We start from the raw sequence: 21,344 nt of genomic DNA, 5'->3' as shown, positions 1-21,344 counted from the left end.
AATCTACGACAAATTAAGGAAGTTCTAAAGACAAGAATAGATCCAACTTGGTGCTAGCAAGGAACATCTAATAAAGTGGCCAATGAGTGTATATTGGTAATGTCCAAGCAACAGACCACATGCTATAGTATGATTACACTGAAAACAGTATCAACGTTATAATCAGTGGTGACTGCTCTAAGACTACAAAGGAAGCTTCGCCTCCTGTCACAAAAAAAAAATGTCAAATATGTCCTGTCATATTTACATTGCTATTACAAAGAGAGTGCTGGAACGTGGAACGTGCCTGAAATTATACTTCAGGATCGGAGAGTTTCAAGTTCAGTCCCATATGGAGTTTTGGTGAAAAGTGAAGTCTTATAATTCTTTTGATTTTCATTTGACCATAGCCTACTGTAAATAAAAACATAAATATAGCGTTCTTGAGTTTACTCCTTGTTTCTGTAGTAAGGTTTGTTCATTAGCAGGTTAGCTAAAGTTTGTTAGTTTATTTCAAACTGGGTCGTGGGGGTATAGTCATCTTCCCCTGTTTGAAAGACCACGAGCCACCACTATAATGGAATCCTATTCTAACTGTTGTTGATGTAACTGAAATGATCTATCGGACATGAAATAATTATACTTAGTATTTGTATACTAACATTTATTTCATATACAACTGTATGCAAATGAATGACTGAATCGATTAAATTAGGCTTAAATATGAGAATAGGAGGAATGAGACACCACAATGATTCGGTGGAGCCTAGGGTCCTGGTTTTGTTTCTGAGTAATCAAAATAGCATGGTTAGGTTCATGTTTTTAAAAGCCACATCAAGGAGTTGGGTTACAGAGAACTAGTACATTTTAGAGAGAACTGTGAGCCGTCAAAAAGTCTCCTTATGCTGATATTTGTTTTTATTATTATTACGACTGAAAATTAAGTTTAACTTCTTTGTTTCATTTCTGTGAGACACTAGCAAAGACCAAAAATAGCGAGTCTGACGGGTAAAACGCGATCTGACACCTATGGGAAGTACAGCATAAACATGGTCCCCGAAGAGCATGGCTGAGAATCACTAAATAATTGCGCAAATGCAGTTTTTAAAATTCCCACTAGGGAACATGCCTTCAATTCAGGGGCGAACCAAAGTACTACGTTTATGTTAGATCCCAGCTACCAATTTCTGTATTGATGGTTTCCTTTCAGGCTTTTAACATTTCAGACTTTTAGCTCTTGGTCAAGTCATTACATAGGTACCTTTATGTTTTGTTATCCTTTATGTTCTAAGATATATTATTGTGTAATACTTATTTTGTAGCGATATAAATTATTACTTAAGCCGTATTTTTAAAAGCGGAGAGAAACCTCTTACAAAATAAAAGGGAAAATTACCATTACAGAGCAGTAAGTTTCTGTTCCTGTTGTTTATAAAGTAGAAACTACCGCACAAGCTACATAAAAGAAACCGGAAATAAACAGGCAAATAGCACATAAAACGTAAATCAGCAAACCTCCATTATTCCGGAAGGTAATACTTTGACCTTACTTATAACGTTGTTCTTTTTGATATCCATCCGCCGAATAGATTCATTCGATTAACTTTATAGTTCATTAAAGCGAACTCCAACATATTTGTCTATGTTTATTTTAATATAATAAACTGGGTGATTCCAATAATTTATGAAAATGTATCATTTTCCTTCGTCTCTTAGAAACAAAAAAGTGGAAGGATACAACTGTTGGTAAATAAGTGGTGATGCGGCCACAGTAAGAAAGGAAGACGATTTTTTTTTTCTAAATTACGTTGGTAGTTTATATTGACTAAATTATGAAATGATTTTGTCGTGAGGACATATGGCCGTTAACTGAAGATAAACAGAATTTCGAGGCATGCGTCGGAATACGCTGCTGTTTGAGAAGTTTCTATTTTCTTTTCCACCTGAGTGCTCAGCGCCGCGGCGGCGCTTCAGTGGCCGGGGCTGGATGTTCGTCCTGCCGTGCATCACCGGGGTAGACCTCGCTCACTGAAGATACAAACGGGCTGCAGTGGCGGATCCTTCACTAAACACTTCGATTATGCGAGTAACACTTCGCCTCGGACCAGATCGGATGCGTTCCCGCGATCTTCTTTTAATGAATGAGGATCATAGTCCCTTGTTTGCTCCCTTTAAAGATGAGGCGGATTGCCGGACTGGGGGATCGTGGCCGCCGCTCTAGGAGAAGTCCTGATAGCCGAGTTCACTTATCCCTGCTGCTTTCTTGAAAAAAATAAAACAAAACGGTTTAAGGCGATGGGATCAGGGATGACTGGATTACAAAGCATGGATTGTAAACAACGCACGATGCTGCTGGGCTGATTTTACGTTTGGTGGAATAAAACAATCATTGTCACAGATCTGCTTATTGTTTTATATGGTTGGCTTATTTTTTTGTTTTATAACTTAACCTTTTTTGGGGGGGCGCCTGATTTATCTGCTATCACAGCTGTTTGCCCGGCCGTAGCCTACGCGGGGAGTTGTGGGGTCGTCCCTGGTTTTAGGGCCTCTTGCCCGGGGAAGCGTCGACACCATGGATGCATAAACTGTTTAAATTGCGCCAAACTCCTTGTGTGGAGTTTTACAGTCAATCATTACTTGGAGTCCTTCAGCCCTGTCAAGAAAATAAAGAAACTCTCGACTACGAAACTTAAGAGACTTACAAGCATGCATTGTGTTTTCGATGGAAGGACATTCAGGACTCGGCTTTTTATTAGGACAGAAGAGTGAAAATGCGTGTACACACCTACAGGGGCAATCTGGGGAGTTACAAGTGTCAGGGCATGTCTGTCGTTTCATAAGCTAATTATGTACACTGGGGACACACGTTAGACCCGCGACCTTTTTAGTCGACTTTTATTATATTAAAGAACGAAGTCTGAACGAACATTTCAGCGAACCATCATGTCTGCCATCGCCGAATTTGTCCCCCCACCGGAGTGTCCTGTTTTCGAGCCCAGCTGGGAGGATTTTTCGGACCCACTGGGTTTTATAAACAAGATACGGCCCATTGCCGAGAAAACTGGCATCTGCAAAATCCGACCCCCCGAGGTAACCGGGTGCCTGGCTTAGGCTCCCCATGACCGCCTTCATCCCTCTGTTTTACAATCCATATGCCTATTTTTGCCAGTGTACATACACACACAGCGTCTTTTACCCGCTTTATATTTGTTTCGTATCTCCGAGCTCGTTATGCCAAGGCTGCTGTGGGGTCGCCCCCCCCGCGGCGCGTGGAGCTCCGGTGCCGATGCAGAAACTTCGGCTTCAGCTTCAGACATTTTTCCCGGCTGCTTGGGAAAAGCAGCTGCATTTTGTCTTTTTAAAGTAGGCCGGGGATCTTGCCACGCAGAGGAAAACTGCGACACTATGCTAAAATATATATTTAAACACATATATTGGCGCTTAAACCAGTTCAACTTAAGATCAAATTTATTAATAGATGATTAACATGATTTGGCCTTATTTTCCTCATTTTTAAAACGAAATCTCGTTATTACAGCTTATAAGTACAGAACAAATTCACTGTACGTCTTAATTTTATTATACCTTCCACAACCTACGAGTTGTTACTAAAGACCAAAAAAGTCTGCTGGTTGTTTGCTATGAGTAAAATGCTGAGGTATGTAGGAGGTAATCTGTCACTAATGAAACTTTAACATCCTACTCGAAACTGCAGGCCTGGTCACATGACGTTAGACGTGGGGAATCTCGGAATATGGCACATGTAATTTCTAAACTTTTATTTGCACTTCAGCAGAAGCGGCATATTACTATAATGTTTTTGCTCCTCCCAGGGGGGATTCCCAGGCACCATACCTTGTAATTGCCATTATATTTTATTTTTTATATTTTGTCCGTCTTATAGGAAATAACTTGCTTACATTCTGTACATTATTAATTTTCTCTATGGTTTTGACTTAGGTTTTATGTGGCTGCTTGTCCAAGTTTTAGATGTTCTGAAACACAATGCAAATAGATGCTTTCTGCACGTGAATTTTGATTCCTACTGCAGATATTGTCTCTATTGCATGCAGTGTTCTGTTGAGGATTTACTCATTTTACTGTCCGTGACCCTTTCCCCCTACTCCGCCTCAGGACTGGCAGCCCCCGTTTGCCTGCGACGTGCGGAACTTCCGCTTCACTCCACGCGTCCAGAGACTAAACGAGCTGGAGGTAAATCGCTGTGTCTGTTTTTTTCTTCCTTTTTTTCCCCATTAGGTGCACTGTGCACAGATACACAAAAGCCAAATACTTTCTTTTAAAACTGGATTTCTGCCTGGAGCTTTTAATACATGTGCATGACGTCTGTGTGTCAGTAACAAAAGCAACGGCTCCTGTAGCTTGACAACTGGAGCGTTTCGCTAACAATGCGACAACAGTCAGGGTTCAAATCCCACAAAGCGGACATGAATTGTAACCCGTCCTTCTACTGTAAGTTGCATTGGGTAAAATGCACCTCTGAGACTCTCCATAAGCTAAGCAGTTAGAAGATGGCTGGATGGTATCTTGGGCGTCAGGCTTCAGTTTTCTGTGAATTCTGTGGTTTGATAAACTCACTCTTGGTGTGTGCTTGTACTGCACTGGTGATACTGAAGGGCAGCTGTGTATGTGGAGCTCAGCTGACACAAGAGGCTGTGTCCCTGTGCATCCCCAGGCACTGACCCGTGTGAAGCTCAACTTCCTCGACCAGATCGCCAAGTTCTGGGAGCTTCAGGGCTCCCGACTCCGTTTCCCGCACGTGGAGAGGAGGATCCTGGACCTCTATCAGCTCAGTAAGGTAGGCCCCCCGCCCCCCCCCCCCCCCCCGGGAATCTCATCCAGACTGTCAATGTGGCATGTCTGACACTTCTATTTGTACATATTTGGGAACCTGGTTCTAATCAGTACTTTGAACTTTCCCTGTTTTATGTTTTACTCTCCTTTACTATTTATATTATGCTTCTTGATTTATGTTCCTCCTTGTTTGTGAAGTATGCACCAATATTGCCAAAACACATCCGTAGTACATGCAGGTGTGTACCTGGCCATTAATGTGAATTCTGCTTCTGACTTCCGTAAATATCCATTGTTTTTGGAAGTCTGCTGGCTTTGGAAGATTCGTTGTGCAGGCGCACAATGACAGTAAAGCTGACTTTGACTTTATTGTCACGTACCAACCTGTTGCAGATCGTGTCTGTGGAGGGCGGCTTTGAGACTGTCTGTAAGGAGAAGCGATGGTCCAAGGTGGCCAACCGCATGGGTTTTCCCCCTGGCAAAGGCACGGGCTCCCTGCTCCGCTCTCATTTTGAGAGGATCCTCTACCCCTACGAGCTCTTCCAGTCTGGTGCCACGCTCACGGTAGGTCTGCGCCTCCACTACCCGCACCCTCGTTCGACACGTGGTCCATCGTTGCTACATGAGGGCTGCTCTTTGTTTGATCTTTTCCCCTTTTTATGTTTTTTCAAAGGAATTCCTCCTTGATCGAATCCATTGTTTGAATTGTGGGGGATCAGGGTCCCCCCAGCCCCATAAGAGAAAACAAATGAGATTTTTTTGCTTTGTCACGTCATTGTCAGATTGCCCACTAGGGGGCGCCCCAGGACCTCTAGCTTAATTTGAACACTGGTTGAATCATTTCAAAACAAGTAGCCCCTAAAAGCTATCGAGATGATTATAGTTACGAGAAGTCATTTGCTAAAAAAATGGTGATGCTGTCAGAATCAAGGCGATGTTTGTCGTTCTGCCATATGTCCCAATAGTGGTGCTCATTAAGGGCTTAACCCAAAGACTGCTTTCTTTGTTAAAGTGCAGGAAGCCTGTTACCTGACTAGGCCACTAGAGACAGTCAGGGCCTATGGGAGTGTCCACACTGTTTTAATGCTGCCAGTCAACGTCTTTCCTGCACAATTGCTCTGATGCATGTAGTGTGGTTGGTACTACAAATTTCCATAGTAATAATATTAATAATCATAGGAGGTTCTAGTTCCTGCGTTTTGGTTGTGCAGTGATGATGATTCCTTGTGCCACCTCAGGGGGTCCACAAGCTGTATGAAGAAGAAGGGGATGGAGAGGAAGTGGACGAGGGAATGGAGAAAGACGAGAGAGCGGAGGAGGTGGAGGAGGTAGAGGAAGAGGAGGAGGACTCTGATGGCCTGTGTGACACGGTGCAGGGCAGGACACGCCCCCTGCCTGAGAGGCGGTCCCGGCGGCTGAAGTCTGCTGAGGTAATCACTGGGGGGCGTGGCCACACATGACATCACGCAGGTATGGGGATCTGGGAAAAGACAAGGACCTGACATGCGACATTTGTCTTTGGCGGTATTCATGCCCTTTTTTGAGCATTCTGAGTTTTGTGACCATATGTCGGATGGTCTTTTTGTTTATGTGAATGCAAATGTTTAGCTGAATTTGAGTGTATACAATAGTGTGCAAAAGTCTTAGGCAAAGGAAATGTTTAAAGCTGTTCATCTGGGAAGTAAATATATATTAGCCCAGGACAAAAATACAATTTAACCTTAGAAGAGAATAATACAAAAAAAAGAATAACACAAGAAAAATTAAGAGGAATTTTTTCGGTTTTCCGAAAACCTGCTGATATTTTGTTGTATGGCTAGAAGCACTTTGGTTTCCTCAAGGGCACCTCAGTCATTCAATTTATTTAAGTTTTACCACCAGTTCACTAATTAGTTAATTAGATAACTAAGGTATTGATTAGTTTATTGGATGGTTACTGCAAATACTGAGGTGACTTCAGGAGGGGTTTTGAAATGTCTAAGCTGACACATTTTTACAGACATAATATCATAGTTTTACACCAGCGTGAAGATCATTCAGACATAGTTTTCATTGACCGCCTAAGACTTTTGCACAGCACTGTGAGAATTTAGGACTGTTGCCCAGTCTGTCGCTTCCCTGAACAGCTTTAGCATTTTACTGTAATATCTTTGCTAGTTTAGATGCATTTTTATTGCAAGTTGTGATTGAGCAAATACGGCTTTCAAATGTTCTGCAAAATGTAGATACTGCCTGACAAGTGTTTTCCCAATTTTTTAAACCACAGCTTTGGTGGTTTTAACCTTGTCAGATTTATTTCCTCTGCATTGCATGGTTGTTTTAGGTATTTTCCACTTTCAGATCCTGTGTTTGACTTTCTTTGGTTGTTCTGATAACTGACTCTCTATGTCTTTTCATTTCCCTTCCTTCAGAGGGAAAACAAGGAGCCGAAAGTTTTGCAGATCTTTGGTGGGAGCCCTAAGATGGTGGGGCTGGAGATCGTACCAGCTGGTACGGCTTTTCTCTCCCTCTCTTTCGCTCTTATTTGCTGCGTGTGTTTGCGATGTAGCAATAAGCAAATAGCTTAGTGTTTTTTTAGGTACTTGAGAGGACTGGCTGTTCTTACGGTGCTGAGCAAGTGATCTTGCTGCACCTTGTCGGTTTGGTGCCAAGTCGCATCGCCCGTCTGACACTTTCGCTTTGCGTTTGAAGATGGTGGCTTCAGGAAGCAGCGTAACCTTAAGGCCCAGGCCTTTGCCATCAAGATGCAGCAGAGGAAAGAGACACTGGAGGTCAACTTTGTGAGTAACCCTCGGGGACAGACCCGACGGGTCGATATTCTTCAGCGTTGTGGGGCAGTGTCCACTTTGTCCAGACACGCAGCACACGGCGTCCCTGTCCTTTACCAGATCGACCTGTACATGTGCCTGGCGTGTGGCCGCGGCGACGAGGAAGACCGTCTCCTGCTGTGCGACGGCTGCGACGACAGCTACCACACCTTCTGCCTCATCCCGCCCCTCCAGGACGTGCCCAAGGGAGACTGGCGTTGCCCCAAGTGTGTGGCAGAGGTACAGTGACAGCGCCCGTTTGGGGGTAGCTAGGAATGCTGGGTACTGACTGAGACTGGGATGATTTCCCCTGAGTATGACGGCCCCCAGTCAGGCAGCAGGCGGGTGGCTGTGCTGTTTATCTAACACTTATCAGAGATGCACAGTATATCAGATAACAAATCAGCATTGGGCCGATGTGTCGATCTTGGCAGATATTGCGTGTCGATATTTAGACTTTAGTGAATATTCAAATTTAGCACCACCAGAGCTAAAGACATAACTACTAAAACAATGGAGATGATTGCATTGGGGCGATCAATCATTTTTCGTAACGGGGGCCGAGGGATTTTGTCAGCTGAATTGCCAGTTAGGATTCTCAAAGTATCGACCCACAAGATGGTTTTATACGACCAGCGATATGTTTTTAGTTAATTATTAAATTTGGCCTGCAGATCGATCTATGGAATAAAAAAAGCAATGTATTGTCATTCCTCTAATGGGCACCAGGAAAGTCGCATGTTCTTGCTTCCTCCTGATTGTAGTGTTCCTCCAGAGTGTTTGACGGTCCTGAGAACCTCATGAGTGTGTCTTGCCTCTTTTTTTTTTTTGCTCCCAGGAGTGCAGCAAACCACGGGAGGCGTTTGGGTTCGAGCAGGCAGTGCGGGAGTACACCCTTCAGAGTTTCGGGGAGATGGCCGACCACTTCAAGTCTGACTACTTCAACATGCCCGTCCACGTACGTGTCTCCACCGAGGACGTCATGGCCGGTGTTGAGGGGCTGGGGACATGCACTGACCCCCCTATCTCTCTCTCTCTCTCTCTCTCTCTCAGATGGTGCCCACCGAGCTGGTGGAGAAGGAGTTCTGGAGGCTGGTGAGCAGCATCGAGGAGGACGTGATCGTGGAGTACGGGGCCGACATCAGCTCCAAGGAGGTGGGCAGTGGCTTCCCCATGAGGGACTCCAAGAGGAGGCTGCTGTCAGACGAGGAGGTGATTATGCGCTGCACAACTCATCCCGATCTGTTAGGATTTCAGCCGGACTTTTGAAGTGGGCTTTACCTTTAAATGTTTTCTGCAGTCCTACGCTGAAATCCTAAGTTCTGCTGACAGTGGGTGGTGGATAATGTTAAGCGCCGGCCCCCGCAGGAGTACGCCAACTCGGGCTGGAACCTGAACAACATGCCGGTTCTGGAGCAGTCGGTCTTGGCACACATCAACGCCGACATCTCCGGCATGAAGGTACCCTGGCTCTACGTGGGCATGTGTTTCTCCTCCTTCTGCTGGCACATCGAGGACCACTGGAGCTACTCCATCAACTTCCTCCACTGGTGAGCCGAGGTCACATTCCAAACAGGGAGGGCATAGTCTCGCGGAGATGAAACTCTCATGGGCACTTATGGGCACAGGCATTTCTCCAAGGTGATCCTGTCTTAACTCTATGAAGTTCAGGCCAGATGTCAAGCAGAGTTCTGCCCTCAGTTTGTGACCCCCAGGCTAGGATCCTTTGATTGACAGTCTTCAGGAATCAGAAACTCTTCATAGTGCAGTTTTCTGGTTTAATGTTGATGCACAAACCACCCCAGATGGGTTGTGTGGGTCGGAGCAGTGCCGTTGTTTACAAGAACGTGCTTTCGGCTTGAAACTCGGCCGGTTGCTATCCAGCGAGGGCATTTGCTGCCAGCATGGGTGAGAGCTGAGTAGTTTTGCTGGAGACTGCAGGTGCCGGTGTGTTTGATCAAGGTTCTGCTGGGTTTGGAGTTTTTAGTTTGGTCGGCGATTTTCAAACTCCCCCTAGGGGTGAGCCGAAGACGTGGTACGGAGTCCCTGCGCACGCTGCCGAGCAGCTGGAGGCGGTGATGAAGAAGCTGGCCCCCGAGCTCTTCGACTCCCAGCCCGACCTGCTGCATCAGCTGGTCACCATCATGAACCCCAATGTCCTCATGGAGCACGGAGTCCCGGTGCGTCCGGCGACGCCACACCGCACTTCCTAAGCCTCTGGTCTCCTTGTTTGCCCACATCGCCGTTACCCATCTCTGTCTGCCCTCAGGTGTTCCGGACCAATCAGTGCGCAGGGGAGTTTGTGGTGACCTTCCCCAGGGCCTACCACAGTGGCTTCAACCAGGGCTACAACTTTGCAGAGGCGGTCAATTTCTGCACTGCGGACTGGGTACTTCTGCCTTTGCGTTGCACGGTTTACACGTGCGGTGTGTCCTGACCTCCACTAAGTGGCGCCCTTCCCCTCCAGTTGCCCATGGGCCGTCAGTGCGTGGCCCACTACCGCCGACTGCAACGCTACTGCGTCTTCTCACACGAGGAGCTGCTGTGCAAGATGGCGGCTGACCCCGAAAGCCTGGACGTGGAGCTGGCCGCCGCTGTCTTCCGGGAGATGGGAGACATGTTGGGGGAGGAAAGTCGGCTCAGGGAGGCGGTACAGCAGATGGTAAGGAAGGTTTTTCCGAATGTTTGTTTGTTGTGAGGCTCAGTGTCATATTTAGGCTGGAGGTGTTTCAGTTGTGCGTGTTTAGTACACCGTGTTCTGTCCTCCCGTGTCCTGACCCCTCTCTCTCTGTAGGGGGTGCTGTCCTCCGAGCAGGAGGTGTTTGAGCTACTCCCAGACGACGAGCGTCAGTGCTACAAGTGCAAGACCACTTGCTTCCTGTCGGCGCTGACGTGCTCCTGCAGCCCTGAGCGACTCGTGTGTCTGCACCACTCTGCTGATCTCTGCGACTGCCCCCTGGCCAGCAAATGCCTCAGGTTGGTGGTGGGGGGGCGCCTCTCAGAAAGCATCCCAAACGGTCATTTCCTGTTACCTGAATGTAACAGGATTCTAACACATTCCAGTCATCTAACCCTTGGTTCAACCCTTCTCTACTGTACCCTACTCTTCACCTTTCTCTACACTACTCTGCCCTACTCTGCGCCCTACTCTGCCTGCTACCCTACTCTGCAAATCACCCTACTCTGCCATCTATCCTAATCTGCTATCTACCCTGCTCTCATCTACACTACCTTACCCTACCCTGCTCTACTCTGATACCCTGCTCTTCCCTTCTCTATTGTACCCTACGCTGCACTCTGCTGTACTCTACCATACTCTGCTCGTTGCATTACCCTACTCTGCTATCTACTTTAGTCTGCTGTCTACACTAATATCTACACTACTCTATCTACCCTACTTTGCCATCTACCCTAATATACTATCTACCCTGCTCTACTCTTTACCCTGTTCTTATCTATACTACCTTACTTTACTCTGCCATACTTTGTGATACCATGCTGTACTCTACCCTGCTGTCCTATTTTGCATGCTACTCTACTCTCTGCTCTCTTCTTCATGGATGTCTCATCCGCCAATTGTCCCCATGGCTGCTGGAGAAGTCGGTTGAATCCCAGTGGTAGACAGGCTGTCGTTTTCTGGCTAAACTTAAAAGAACGCAAAGCAGCATGAGTGAAATCTGCAGTGCTGCTTGCAGGGTCGACACTACTTCCCAGCCACAGCGTGCTGCATAGTAATGGCCAGCGCTCTCTCTTCTTGGCATGCCTCACAGATACCGGTACACCCTGGATGAGTTCCCCTCAATGCTGCACGGAGTCAAGTCACGTGCGCAGTCTTATGACGCCTGGGCCAGGAGGGTCACCGAAGCCTTGGCCGCTGACCAGAAGAACAAGAAAGGTGGGAGTCCCTGGGTGACTCCTGTGAAGGGGTGACTCTGCTGGGGTCCATTGCTCCTTTAATCTCCTTGAAGAGCTGAATGCTTATTGTATTATTCTAGACTGCCTCCTGGGTCTCCACAGGCTGCCTCTCACCCTCCTGTCTTGTTCAGACCTGATAGAGTTGAAGGTGCTCCTGGAAGATGCAGAAGACAGGAAGTACCCGGAGAACAACCTGTTCCGACGCCTCAAGGAGATGGTGAAGGAGGCCGAGATGTGCTCCTCCGTGGCCCAGCTGCTGCTGAGCCGCAAGCAGAAGCACAGGTTAGTGCCTGGGCTTTCGTCTCCGGATCGGTGGTGCCCCCTGCAGGCTGGCGTGGGCGTTGCCTGATTTCTTTCCCCCGGAACCCCGCCAGGCAACGGCCGGAGAGCGGCCGAGCCCGCAGCAAGCTGACGCTGGAGGAGCTGAAGGCCTTCGTGGAGCAGCTCTTCCGGCTGCCATGCATCATCATCCAGGCGCGTCAGGTCAAGGTGAGTGTCACCGCCAGAGCCCTCCAATAGGGCTCAGTAATGCTCATAAAACGACCAATGACATGCAGTGATAGTGCAAAGTGCAGGTGCCGTGGATGTGACAGGGACATGTGCTTGTCGCAAACGCGTCGGGTTGGGGAATGTAGCCGTTATTGGATCTGGTAGCCCTCCTAAAGGATCTGCTTATCCACCCCCATCCCCGGCGGCAGGAGCTGCTGGAGAACGTGGAGGATTTCCACGAGCGAGCGCAGGCGGCCCTGGCGGACGAGACGCCCGACTCCTCCAAGCTGCACGCGCTGCTGGAGCTGGGCGGCGGGCTGGACGTGCAGCTGCCGGAGCTGCCGCGTCTCAAGCAGGAGCTGCAGCAGGCGCGCTGGCTGGACGAGGTGCGGCTGGCGCTGGCTGAGCCCCAGCGCGTCACGCTGGAGGTCATGAAGCGCCTCATAGACTCGGGCGTGGGCCTGGCGCCGCACCCCGCCGTGGAGAAGGCCATGGGGGAGCTGCAGGAGATCCTGACCGTGTCAGAGCGCTGGGAGGACAAGGCGCGCACCTGCCTGCAGGCCAGGTGAGGCGGGTGCTCACTCACACACATACACACAGATTAGCTATCTATATCTTTGTGGGGACTCTCCATTCATTTCTATGGGGGAATACCCTAATCACAAAAAAATCCCAAATTTGGTCCCCACAACATCAAAATAACATTGTAATACATACGTCACACACAAAGTAACACATACGTCACACACAGACACGCACACGCCTCGCCGCCGCTTGACCCCATGTGCGACCACAGGCCGCGGCACAGCATGGGCACGCTGGAGGGCATCGTGACGGAGGCCCGGAGCATCCCTGCCTACCTGCCCAACGTCCTGGCCCTGAGGGATGCGCTGCAGAAGGCCAAAGAATGGACGTCGAAGGTGGAGGCCATCCAGGTAACGGAGAGACGCTCAGATACGCCTCACATACGCTCAGGTTATGGCTGCGGTTCCCCAGTTATAAGACTTTATTGTCCCAGTGGGAAATCCGCCTTGGACGTCACAGTGTTTGCAGTATAAAATCACAACAGCCACACTGCCCCCCAAAGGCACAACACCGTAACTACGCTGACACTGCGAAAAAGGTTTTTGACTGTAGGTAGGAAAATGATAGTGTTCACTTCAAATCCAAGCATAGTTCAACTAAGATATTTTGTCACAAGATAAAACAGCTAAAGTCTCAATTTTAATAAATGTGGTTACGGTATTTTGCATTTGTAGGACAGAACAGCCTGCTCATATTTAAGCCTAGGTGTTGTTAAATAGCGCTGCACAGCGTCACATCGCGATGTAATTGCGATTATATGGCACGGCGCAATAATCACCAGGGCTTTAGATGACGGGTAAACATTTGTGCTGATGCCGGCTCTTTGGTATGTATGGATATTTACTTCTGTTACACCCAGAATTTGGTAAGCAGATTAGTATTGTGCCTAAAATATTAATGATATGCGTATTGTGATGCCATATAAATTCAGTGTATCCGTATGTTCATTAAATGCGGTTAGTGGATCACCCCACATGCTACTGTTTTGGTAAATCATGGAAGTGATGAGCACTGAAGTGGCGGTGAAGAAAGGGAGAGATCAGCAGCCATAACATCATTTGAAAGAGGAGATATTGCGGATAAACAAGGAAAAATAATTTCGGTGGTGTGACGGTACTTTTTGCAGTTTAAAGTCCGACGTCTTTTAAACATAAGGATACGCCGAATTTCTGCAGATTACTAACTTTTGGGCGTCACAATACGGTTCTCATTAATATTTTAGCCGCACTTCTAATCTGCTACCAAATTGTGGTACCAAAAATTTGTCTGGACCTGTGATAAGAACATAAGAACTATACAAACGAGAGGAGGCCATTCGGTCCATCGAGCTCGCTTGGGGAGAACTTAACTAATAGCTCAGAGTTGTTAAAATCTTATCTAGCTCTGATTTAAAGGAACCCAAGGATTCAGCTTGCACTACGTTATCAGGAAGACTATTCCATACTCTGACTACACGCTGTGTAAAGAAGTGCTTCCTTAAATCCAGTTTGAAATGTTCTCCCGCTAATTTCCACCTATGGCCACGAGTTCTTGTATTAGAACTAATGCTGAAGTAACTATTCGGTTGAACAGCATCCAAACCTGTTAGAATCTTATAGACCTGGATCATGTCCCCCCTCAGTCTCCTTTGCTTGAGGCTGAACAGATTTAGCTCAAATAACCTTTCCCGCCCGCGTGATCTAAAGCCATGGTGATTATTGCACATCTGCCATCTAATTGCGATGCGATATCGTGCAGCCCTGTTGTTGAGGGTCCCTATTGTAGTCGGGGGGGGGGGACAAAGAAAAGTTTAAAATGGTTGTGCCTACCTGCTGGGATCCAGTAATTACAGAACTGGGTGATTTACCCTAGGAGCTGAGTTTGAGTCCCACAAAACATCTCCTTAGGGCAGGATCTTTAGCACATGCCGCTGCCCTCTGTCTGCTTTAAAGCGGTAGCGTCTTGGGGCAGGTGAGCATGAGCCGCATGCTGTTTCCGCCGCTGGGCGCGAGGTCTCCTGAGCACTTCCCCACCGCCGCATTTTCCTTCTGCAGAATGGCAGTAGCTACGCCTACCTGGAGCAGCTGGAAAGCCTGCTGGCCCGCGGGCGCTCCATCCCCGTGCGCCTGGACGCGCTGGCGCAGGTGGAGTCGCAGGTTGCTGCCGCCCGCGCATGGAGGGAGAGGACGGCACGTACCTTTCTTAAGAAGAACTCCACCTATACTCTCCTGCAGGTATGGAGAGCGCAGCGGCGAGCGGGCCGATGATCTCCGCGGCCCATCGCTCTTTTCCTGCCGCTGCGATAAGTTATTTGGAATTCAGGAATGGAATCTGTACCTTTTCACGGTTGATGGTCACGGATCTTCTCTGCAGCAGTTTTCTGTTTCTTTCTTGAGTCGTCAGGTGACGTAATACAGAAAATAAAGTTTACATTACACCGTATTTATTGAGCAGAAGGTTGTATCCACAATGACGTACAGTTGAGAAAGCAAGGCCGGCCAATCGGTGGAGCTACAGGGATCCACCCACTGGCCACAAGAGCAGGTAGTGTGGTGTCGCAAAGAGACGAGGTGACCTATCCTGCAGGTGCTGAGCCCCCGCGTGGATATCGGGGTTTACGGAAACAGCAAGAGCAAGCGGAAGAGGGCCAAAGAGCTGCTGGAGAAGGAGAGGGGCCTGGAGATGGAGGGCCTGAGCGACCTGGAGGACGGCCTGGACGAGGTCCGGGATCCGGCCACGGTGGTGAGTGGAAACCCCGCTGAGAAACCTCCTACCGACGTCCTGCACGAGTCTCCACCCCCGTCATCCTCTCAGCATCTCCCCCAGCCTTCCCCCTTAGGCAGAGACTGCTCTGCGTTGTTTATTTCCATTCCTGCTGTGCGCAGTGAGAATGACCCCCCTGTAGAGAGCACAGCTGATGCTGACACCCACACCAACAGGAATCTTCCTTCTCCGCGCTCTTGGCTTAACCGACGCCAAGATGTCTCCACTCCGCTCTGCCGTTCGTCATCGCCAGCTACTGAGCTGTGTTCATGTGAAACCCACTGCCCGCCCCCTCCCCCCCACAGGTGGCAGCCTTCAAGACCAAGGAGCAGAAGGAGCTGGAGGCCATCCACTCGCTGCGGGCGGCCAACCTGGCCAAGATGGCGATGGCGGACCGCATCGAGGAGGTCAAGTTCTGCCTGTGCCGCAAGACGGCCAGTGGCTTCATGCTGCAGTGTGAACTTTGCAAGGACTGGTTCCATGGAGCCTGCGTGCCGCTGCCCAAGGCAGGCACCCAGAAGAAAGGCCTAGCCTGGCAGAGCAAGGAGGCCAAGTTCCTATGCCCGCTGTGCCAGCGTTCGCGACGGCCCCGCCTGGAGACCATCCTGTCATTGCTGGTGTCACTGCAGAAGCTTCCGGTGAGGCTCCCCGAAGGCGAGGCTTTGCAGTGCCTGACGGAGCGGGCCATGAGCTGGCAGGACCGCGCCCGCCAGGCCCTGGCCACCGACGAACTGTCGTCCGCCCTGGCCAAGCTGTCGGTGCTCAGCCAGCGCATGGTGGAGCAGGCGGCGCGGGAGAAGACCGAGAAGATCATCAACGCCGAGCTACAGAAGGCCGCGGCCAACCCTGACCTGCAGGTGTGACCCCGGCCTGCGGGGGGCGCTGAGGCGTGCCACCTCTTTCACATGTTTTGAGTGTGTATGTGTTTCCTTCCAGGGTCACATCCAGACCTTCCAGCAGGCCGGCTTCAGCAGGTCCACCTCACCACGCCAATCCATGGACTACGACGACGAGGAGACTGACTCTGATGAGGACATTCGAGAGACATACGGCTACGACGTGAAGGTGATATTTTTGGGCATAAAGAACCACTGGCCCCTCTCTGTTTAGACCTTTTTGTTTTCATCTGACATTACATTCGGCTCTTACCTCAGTCTCTTTACTGGATGTATTCCTGGACTGTTTGCACAGAAAACATTTAATGGCTTTTGGACACTAGGGGGTGTGCTCCTCATCAGTGCTCTCCAGTCTCCCTCATCACCCACAAAATGCAGTTAATATGGGAAAATGCCTTTTCTATGTGCCTCAGGACTCCGGTGGGATGAAGCCCTACTTGTTCTGTGATGAGGAGATCCCTGTCAAGTCAGAGGAGGTGGTCTGTCACATGTGGCCAGCCACACCCTCCTTCTGTGCCGAGCACGCCTACTCCTCCGCGTCCAAGTCCTGCGCACAGAGTAAGAACTCCCGGCTTGTGTTCACCTGCGCTGTTTATATTACAGTGCAGTTTGATATACTGATGGACCATCACGCCAAGAAATTACAATATAGACTTTATTAATAAGTTAAGGTCAAAGGAACAGACAAGGTGTGCATGGTCTGTCAGTATATCAGTGTGAGAGCAAGGTGCTGGATGGGTGACAGTGATGTCCATGTATGTAACGGCAAAGCAGTTTTTATTTATATTTTATTTATGTGTGGATTTGAGGTGGAGAAACGTTGCAGTTCCTCTTTAATCCTGCAGGTGGCGTGCTCTAAAGTATTCCCACACTGACAGGCAGCACAAGCATCCTGTGTAGTAGCAGGCATTTATTTTATAAACTTTGTTTAGCAATAACAGGAATGGTGGATGATGGCAGAGATTCGTGCTGCTCCTCCACGGTTTAAACCAAATATATGGAGGAACTTTGGCTTTCAGAATTTAAACAGTAAAGAGGAGTTGGACATGAGCCATGCTGTATGCAGACTCTGTCCTAGACAAGGCAACGGAAAAGCATGAATGTTCTGTGTAGTTTATACCACAACAGCAGCAAATGTAGCTTTTTGTTAACTTCGAATTTTAAGTTTAATGTTATATTGTTACATTTGAAGTTGTTTTGCATTGTTTACTCCTTACCTTTTACCTTGTTTACTCGTTCATTCAGCTGTGCAGCTATTGAATAAAGCTTGAGCGGTATTTTTGAAGGCTTTACAATTCTTAAAAAGGGAAAAAGTCGTGAAAAAAGTAGTATCAAATTGGGATTGCAATACTTATGGAATCACAATACATATCAAATCGGGACCTAGGTATCATGATAATATTGTATCGGGAGGTCACTGCTGATCCTGATCCCTCATAGTAACACATCCACAGATAGCATTTGGACAATACTGTGTGTACGACCGATTAAATGAGCCACAAATAAGACATAAGTGCTAATAAAACAACAGCTTTAGCTTTCTGTTGATAAAGAGGGGCAGCCATCTTGAATCCTGAGCTCGGGGTTGTATCGATTCCTCCGACTTTAGTGGGCATGTGTCACGGAGAAGATGGGGTAGATGAAGAAAATTTCCCCATGGGGTCAATAAAATATCATTAATAATAATAATAATAATAATAATAATAATAAAACCCGTGCCCATAATCTAACAATAAATCAGTTGCCTGGAGCCAGGAGAAAGAGCACAGCTGGAAGAGCCTGCCCCCAGGACTGCCGTCTCCAAGGCAGATAAAGCCTCCTCCTCAGGTTTACTCAATGTAGCACAACCAGCCAGTGAGGAAACTACCTGAAAGACAATACATGAGTTAGCAAACAATGGCCAACCATGGTCCTACAAGGCTGGCCCGTAACAAGGTCAAAGAAGTACCCTGAGGGCACAAGGAATGAGCCTAATATGTGCCTGACAATCCACCCCCCCCCAGACTCAGCCACGCCCCGGAAACAGCCGAGGAAGACCCCCCTGGTTCCTCGCAGTCTGGAGCCCCCCGTGCTGGAGCTGTCCCCATCGGCCAAGACCCAGCTGGAGGAGCTGATGATGGTCGGTGACCTGCTGGAGGTCTCCCTGGACGAGACCCAGCACATCTGGAGGATCCTACAGGCTACGCACCCGCCCTCAGAGGAACGCTTTCTGCAGGTCATGGAGGTGAGTGTGTTCCTTGTCAGAACCCTGCTGAGATTTCAGTGCATTGGTTGTACAAGTATGAATATCAGCTTTATGCATCATTATTAGTGCTGAGAACCTCTACGTTCCTCTCATCACCCATCTGGTGGAGTGTTCATTTGTATATGTGGACCCTCCTATGTTGCTCTTTATCTTCTTTATCCTATTTATCCCTCCCTGCAGCCTGAGGACACTGTCCTAGAGAAGCCAGTGAAGCTGAAGCCACGGGACCCAGAGAAGAAACGCAAACGGAAGCTGGAGAAGGCAGAGCAGCTGCTTCTGGCAGGCGGCGAAGGCCGACCCAAGTCCAAGGACCTGAAGAAGGTCGAGGGCAAGCCCAAGAAGAAGAAGCTGAAGCTGGGCCCCGACAAGTCCAAGGAGCTGAAGCAGCTGGCCAAACGGCTAGCCAAGGAGGAGAAGGAGAGAAAGCGCAAGGAGAAGGCGGCCGTCAAGGCCGAGGCGGCCAAGGAGAGTCTGGAGAAGAAGCGGGAGAAGAAGGTGCTGGACATCCCATCCAAGTACGACTGGTCTGGCGCTGAGGACTCCAACGATGAGAACGCCGTGTGCGCGGCCAAGAACTGCCAGCGGCCGTGCAAGGACAAGGTGAGAGGTCTAGCCGGTAGACATACACAAGGCCTTGCTGTTTGCGGTCAGCTTCTTCTGGAGTCAACTCCTATCCAGCAACCAGAATGATGCTGAGAAGGTTTAAGCGTCAGAAGGGCCATTAGATGTGTAGCAAATAAGCTTCGCCTGTCTGGTACCAAGCATGTTTGCGTGGCAACATCTCCAGTATCCGAGGCCAGCTGGGCATCAGTCATGCCTGTCGGAATATGAGAGAGATACTTGCAGAATAGCCATCAAAATTCAAAATGCAGTATAACTGTATGTACAGATATTATGTAAAGAGATTTCATGTTTACTTGAATGTCTTTTATTGTTGGACAGTTTAGATTTAATGACTTTAAGTGAAATGAGGTAACAGAGGTACCATTAATCTCACGCATGTTTAAGTGGAGATGCAGGCGTCTGTTTACGAGCAGCCATTTTTGATCCTTGCCCCCACCTCCACCTTGGCTGTGGTTCAGGCCACTGCTGAAACAGACCAGTAATGCTGTTCCATAGTCATGAAGAAGACAAAAGGTTCAGCCTGCCTGGGGGGTCGCGAAGCATGGCTCCAAGTATGACAGCAATAGCACGAAGATCCTTGGCTTTGGGAGTAAATTTCTAAATCAGCGCAGTAGTAATTAACATTACGCGAAAGTGCAGCCTTTTACAAAGTCGCCCACAAATTTGCCACATTTCATGACCTGATTTAGAGACTCCCCAAGATTTAATGGCACCGTGAGAGAGTGTTATGGCTGAAAGCAGTGAAGTGAAAGCTCCTTGCTAAAGAACTGGGAAATGCTTACATCGCTCTGGCTAGGAAGTCCTACACAGCGCCCCCTAGCTACCGGTTACGCTGTATATGGGCGTAGTGCAGGTGACTGTGTCTTACCTACCTGTAGTACTACTTTAGCCTTTTAACCACCTGCATGTTTCTCATTCTCTCGTTCCATCTTTCCGTTCCTTCATCACACGACTCCTTGTGTTCTTCCCGTCGTCCTCAAACAGGTGGACTGGGTGCAATGTGACGGCGGCTGTGACGAGTGGTTCCACCAGGTCTGCGTGGGCGTGTCCTGTGAGATGGCAGAAAATGAGGACTACATCTGCTCGGCCTGCTCCCGCAAGGCGGTTATGGGCGGGGCCGGGAAGGCGGGGACAGATGTTGCCGGACAGGCTCCGCCCCCGTGCACCTTGCAGATCCTCCCACCCACCGCCCAGCTACATCTGCAGGACAGCAGCTAACGCAGAGATGCCAGGGTGCCCGACCAGCCCAAGGGTGGCCCAGTGCTCCTTTTGTAATTATAAACCCAAGTTTGACTTGATAGACAAGATCATTGGACTTGCATCTAAATGAACGCACAGAGTCGAGATCCATGTACACACCAGGGAAGGCCTCCAGGTGTGGCTGCAGATCATTCTAGAAGAACGGTCACCTCGCCTGCACCTCCTCACCCCTGCTCTAGGGATAAGAGCTGAACCCTACAACCCAAAATGAGTTGACTCCGGTGTTACGCTGAGAGAATATCGCATCACATGGAGACGTACACGCTGCATCGAGATGATAAACCGGATATACCTGCTCTACCACGCTGAGAGGCAATGGCTTCTGGCCTGGTTCTCATCATGAAATCACTCACACATTTCACCCGCAGCCGCAATCCTGCCCCGCGGTATGGGTCAGTACGTAGGACTAGGAGAGTGGTTGTATGTAGCGAACATATTTATAATGTAAATAGGTTTTGAGCATCGGAATACCTGGATGTGGCTTTTTGTTGTTTATCACCTTTAATAAACTCTTCCTAGTCAAACCTGTGGGGTGCCGCTATCTTCAATCTGTCCCTTAGAAGCTCGGGGTGACGGGTGTCAAGATTTAATCTGTGGAGAACAAATGAGGAACAGTAATCCATTTGTTGTTTTGCACTACTCCTGTGAAGCATGATACATCTTTGGTGAGGCTGCTTGGTGCTACCCGAGGAGTGATTTGTCTCCCTTGGTGTGACGATCCTGAGTCATCTCTTTATAGCCACCAGCTGCTATACCAGCAGGCTGTCTGCCAGCTGAAGATGGTCATGGAGCTGCTTTCCTAGGTACGTTGAATGATGGGGAGAAGATGCAGCTCGTCTGGCTGATCTCGATGCCTGGGCAATACCGGCTAACGGTATGTTCTAGAATGAGGGAGGGGCAGTGAGAGTGTGCTCTGCTGCGTAAAGGGAGAAGATGGAGCTTTACTAAGCCTCCACCAGGAGAGGGGATGTGAAAGGATGTGAAAGGCAG

The 21,344-nt window shown here is 48.7% G+C and overlaps 1 protein-coding gene across 1 annotated transcript; it reads left to right on the top strand.

Annotated features, from left to right (window-relative positions):
* The first annotated feature begins 1,723 nt into the window (after positions 1-1,723).
* On the top strand, positions 1,724-20,882 carry kdm5a (lysine demethylase 5A). Its single transcript, XM_072697883.1, has 28 exons — positions 1,724-3,069; positions 4,114-4,191; positions 4,673-4,795; positions 5,185-5,355; positions 6,030-6,221; positions 7,203-7,281; positions 7,483-7,571; positions 7,680-7,838; positions 8,437-8,556; positions 8,652-8,810; positions 8,967-9,148; positions 9,616-9,778; positions 9,868-9,987; positions 10,066-10,260; positions 10,393-10,574; positions 11,369-11,493; positions 11,645-11,795; positions 11,888-12,002; positions 12,212-12,567; positions 12,799-12,937; positions 14,621-14,800; positions 15,153-15,308; positions 15,635-16,186; positions 16,266-16,394; positions 16,639-16,783; positions 18,229-18,449; positions 18,651-19,070; positions 20,079-20,882. The coding sequence occupies exons 1-28, from the start codon at positions 2,923-2,925 to the stop codon at positions 20,310-20,312; spliced, it is 5,082 nt and encodes a 1,693-aa protein (XP_072553984.1). The 5' UTR covers positions 1,724-2,922; the 3' UTR covers positions 20,313-20,882.
* The last annotated feature ends 462 nt before the right edge of the window (positions 20,883-21,344 follow it).

Source organism: Paramormyrops kingsleyae, chromosome 1 (assembly GCF_048594095.1).
Source record: "Paramormyrops kingsleyae isolate MSU_618 chromosome 1, PKINGS_0.4, whole genome shotgun sequence".
Taxonomy (NCBI): Eukaryota; Metazoa; Chordata; class Actinopteri; order Osteoglossiformes; family Mormyridae; genus Paramormyrops; species Paramormyrops kingsleyae.
The sequence above is the reverse complement of the archived record's forward strand: the minus strand, read 5'-3'. Positions and strand labels throughout refer to the sequence as shown.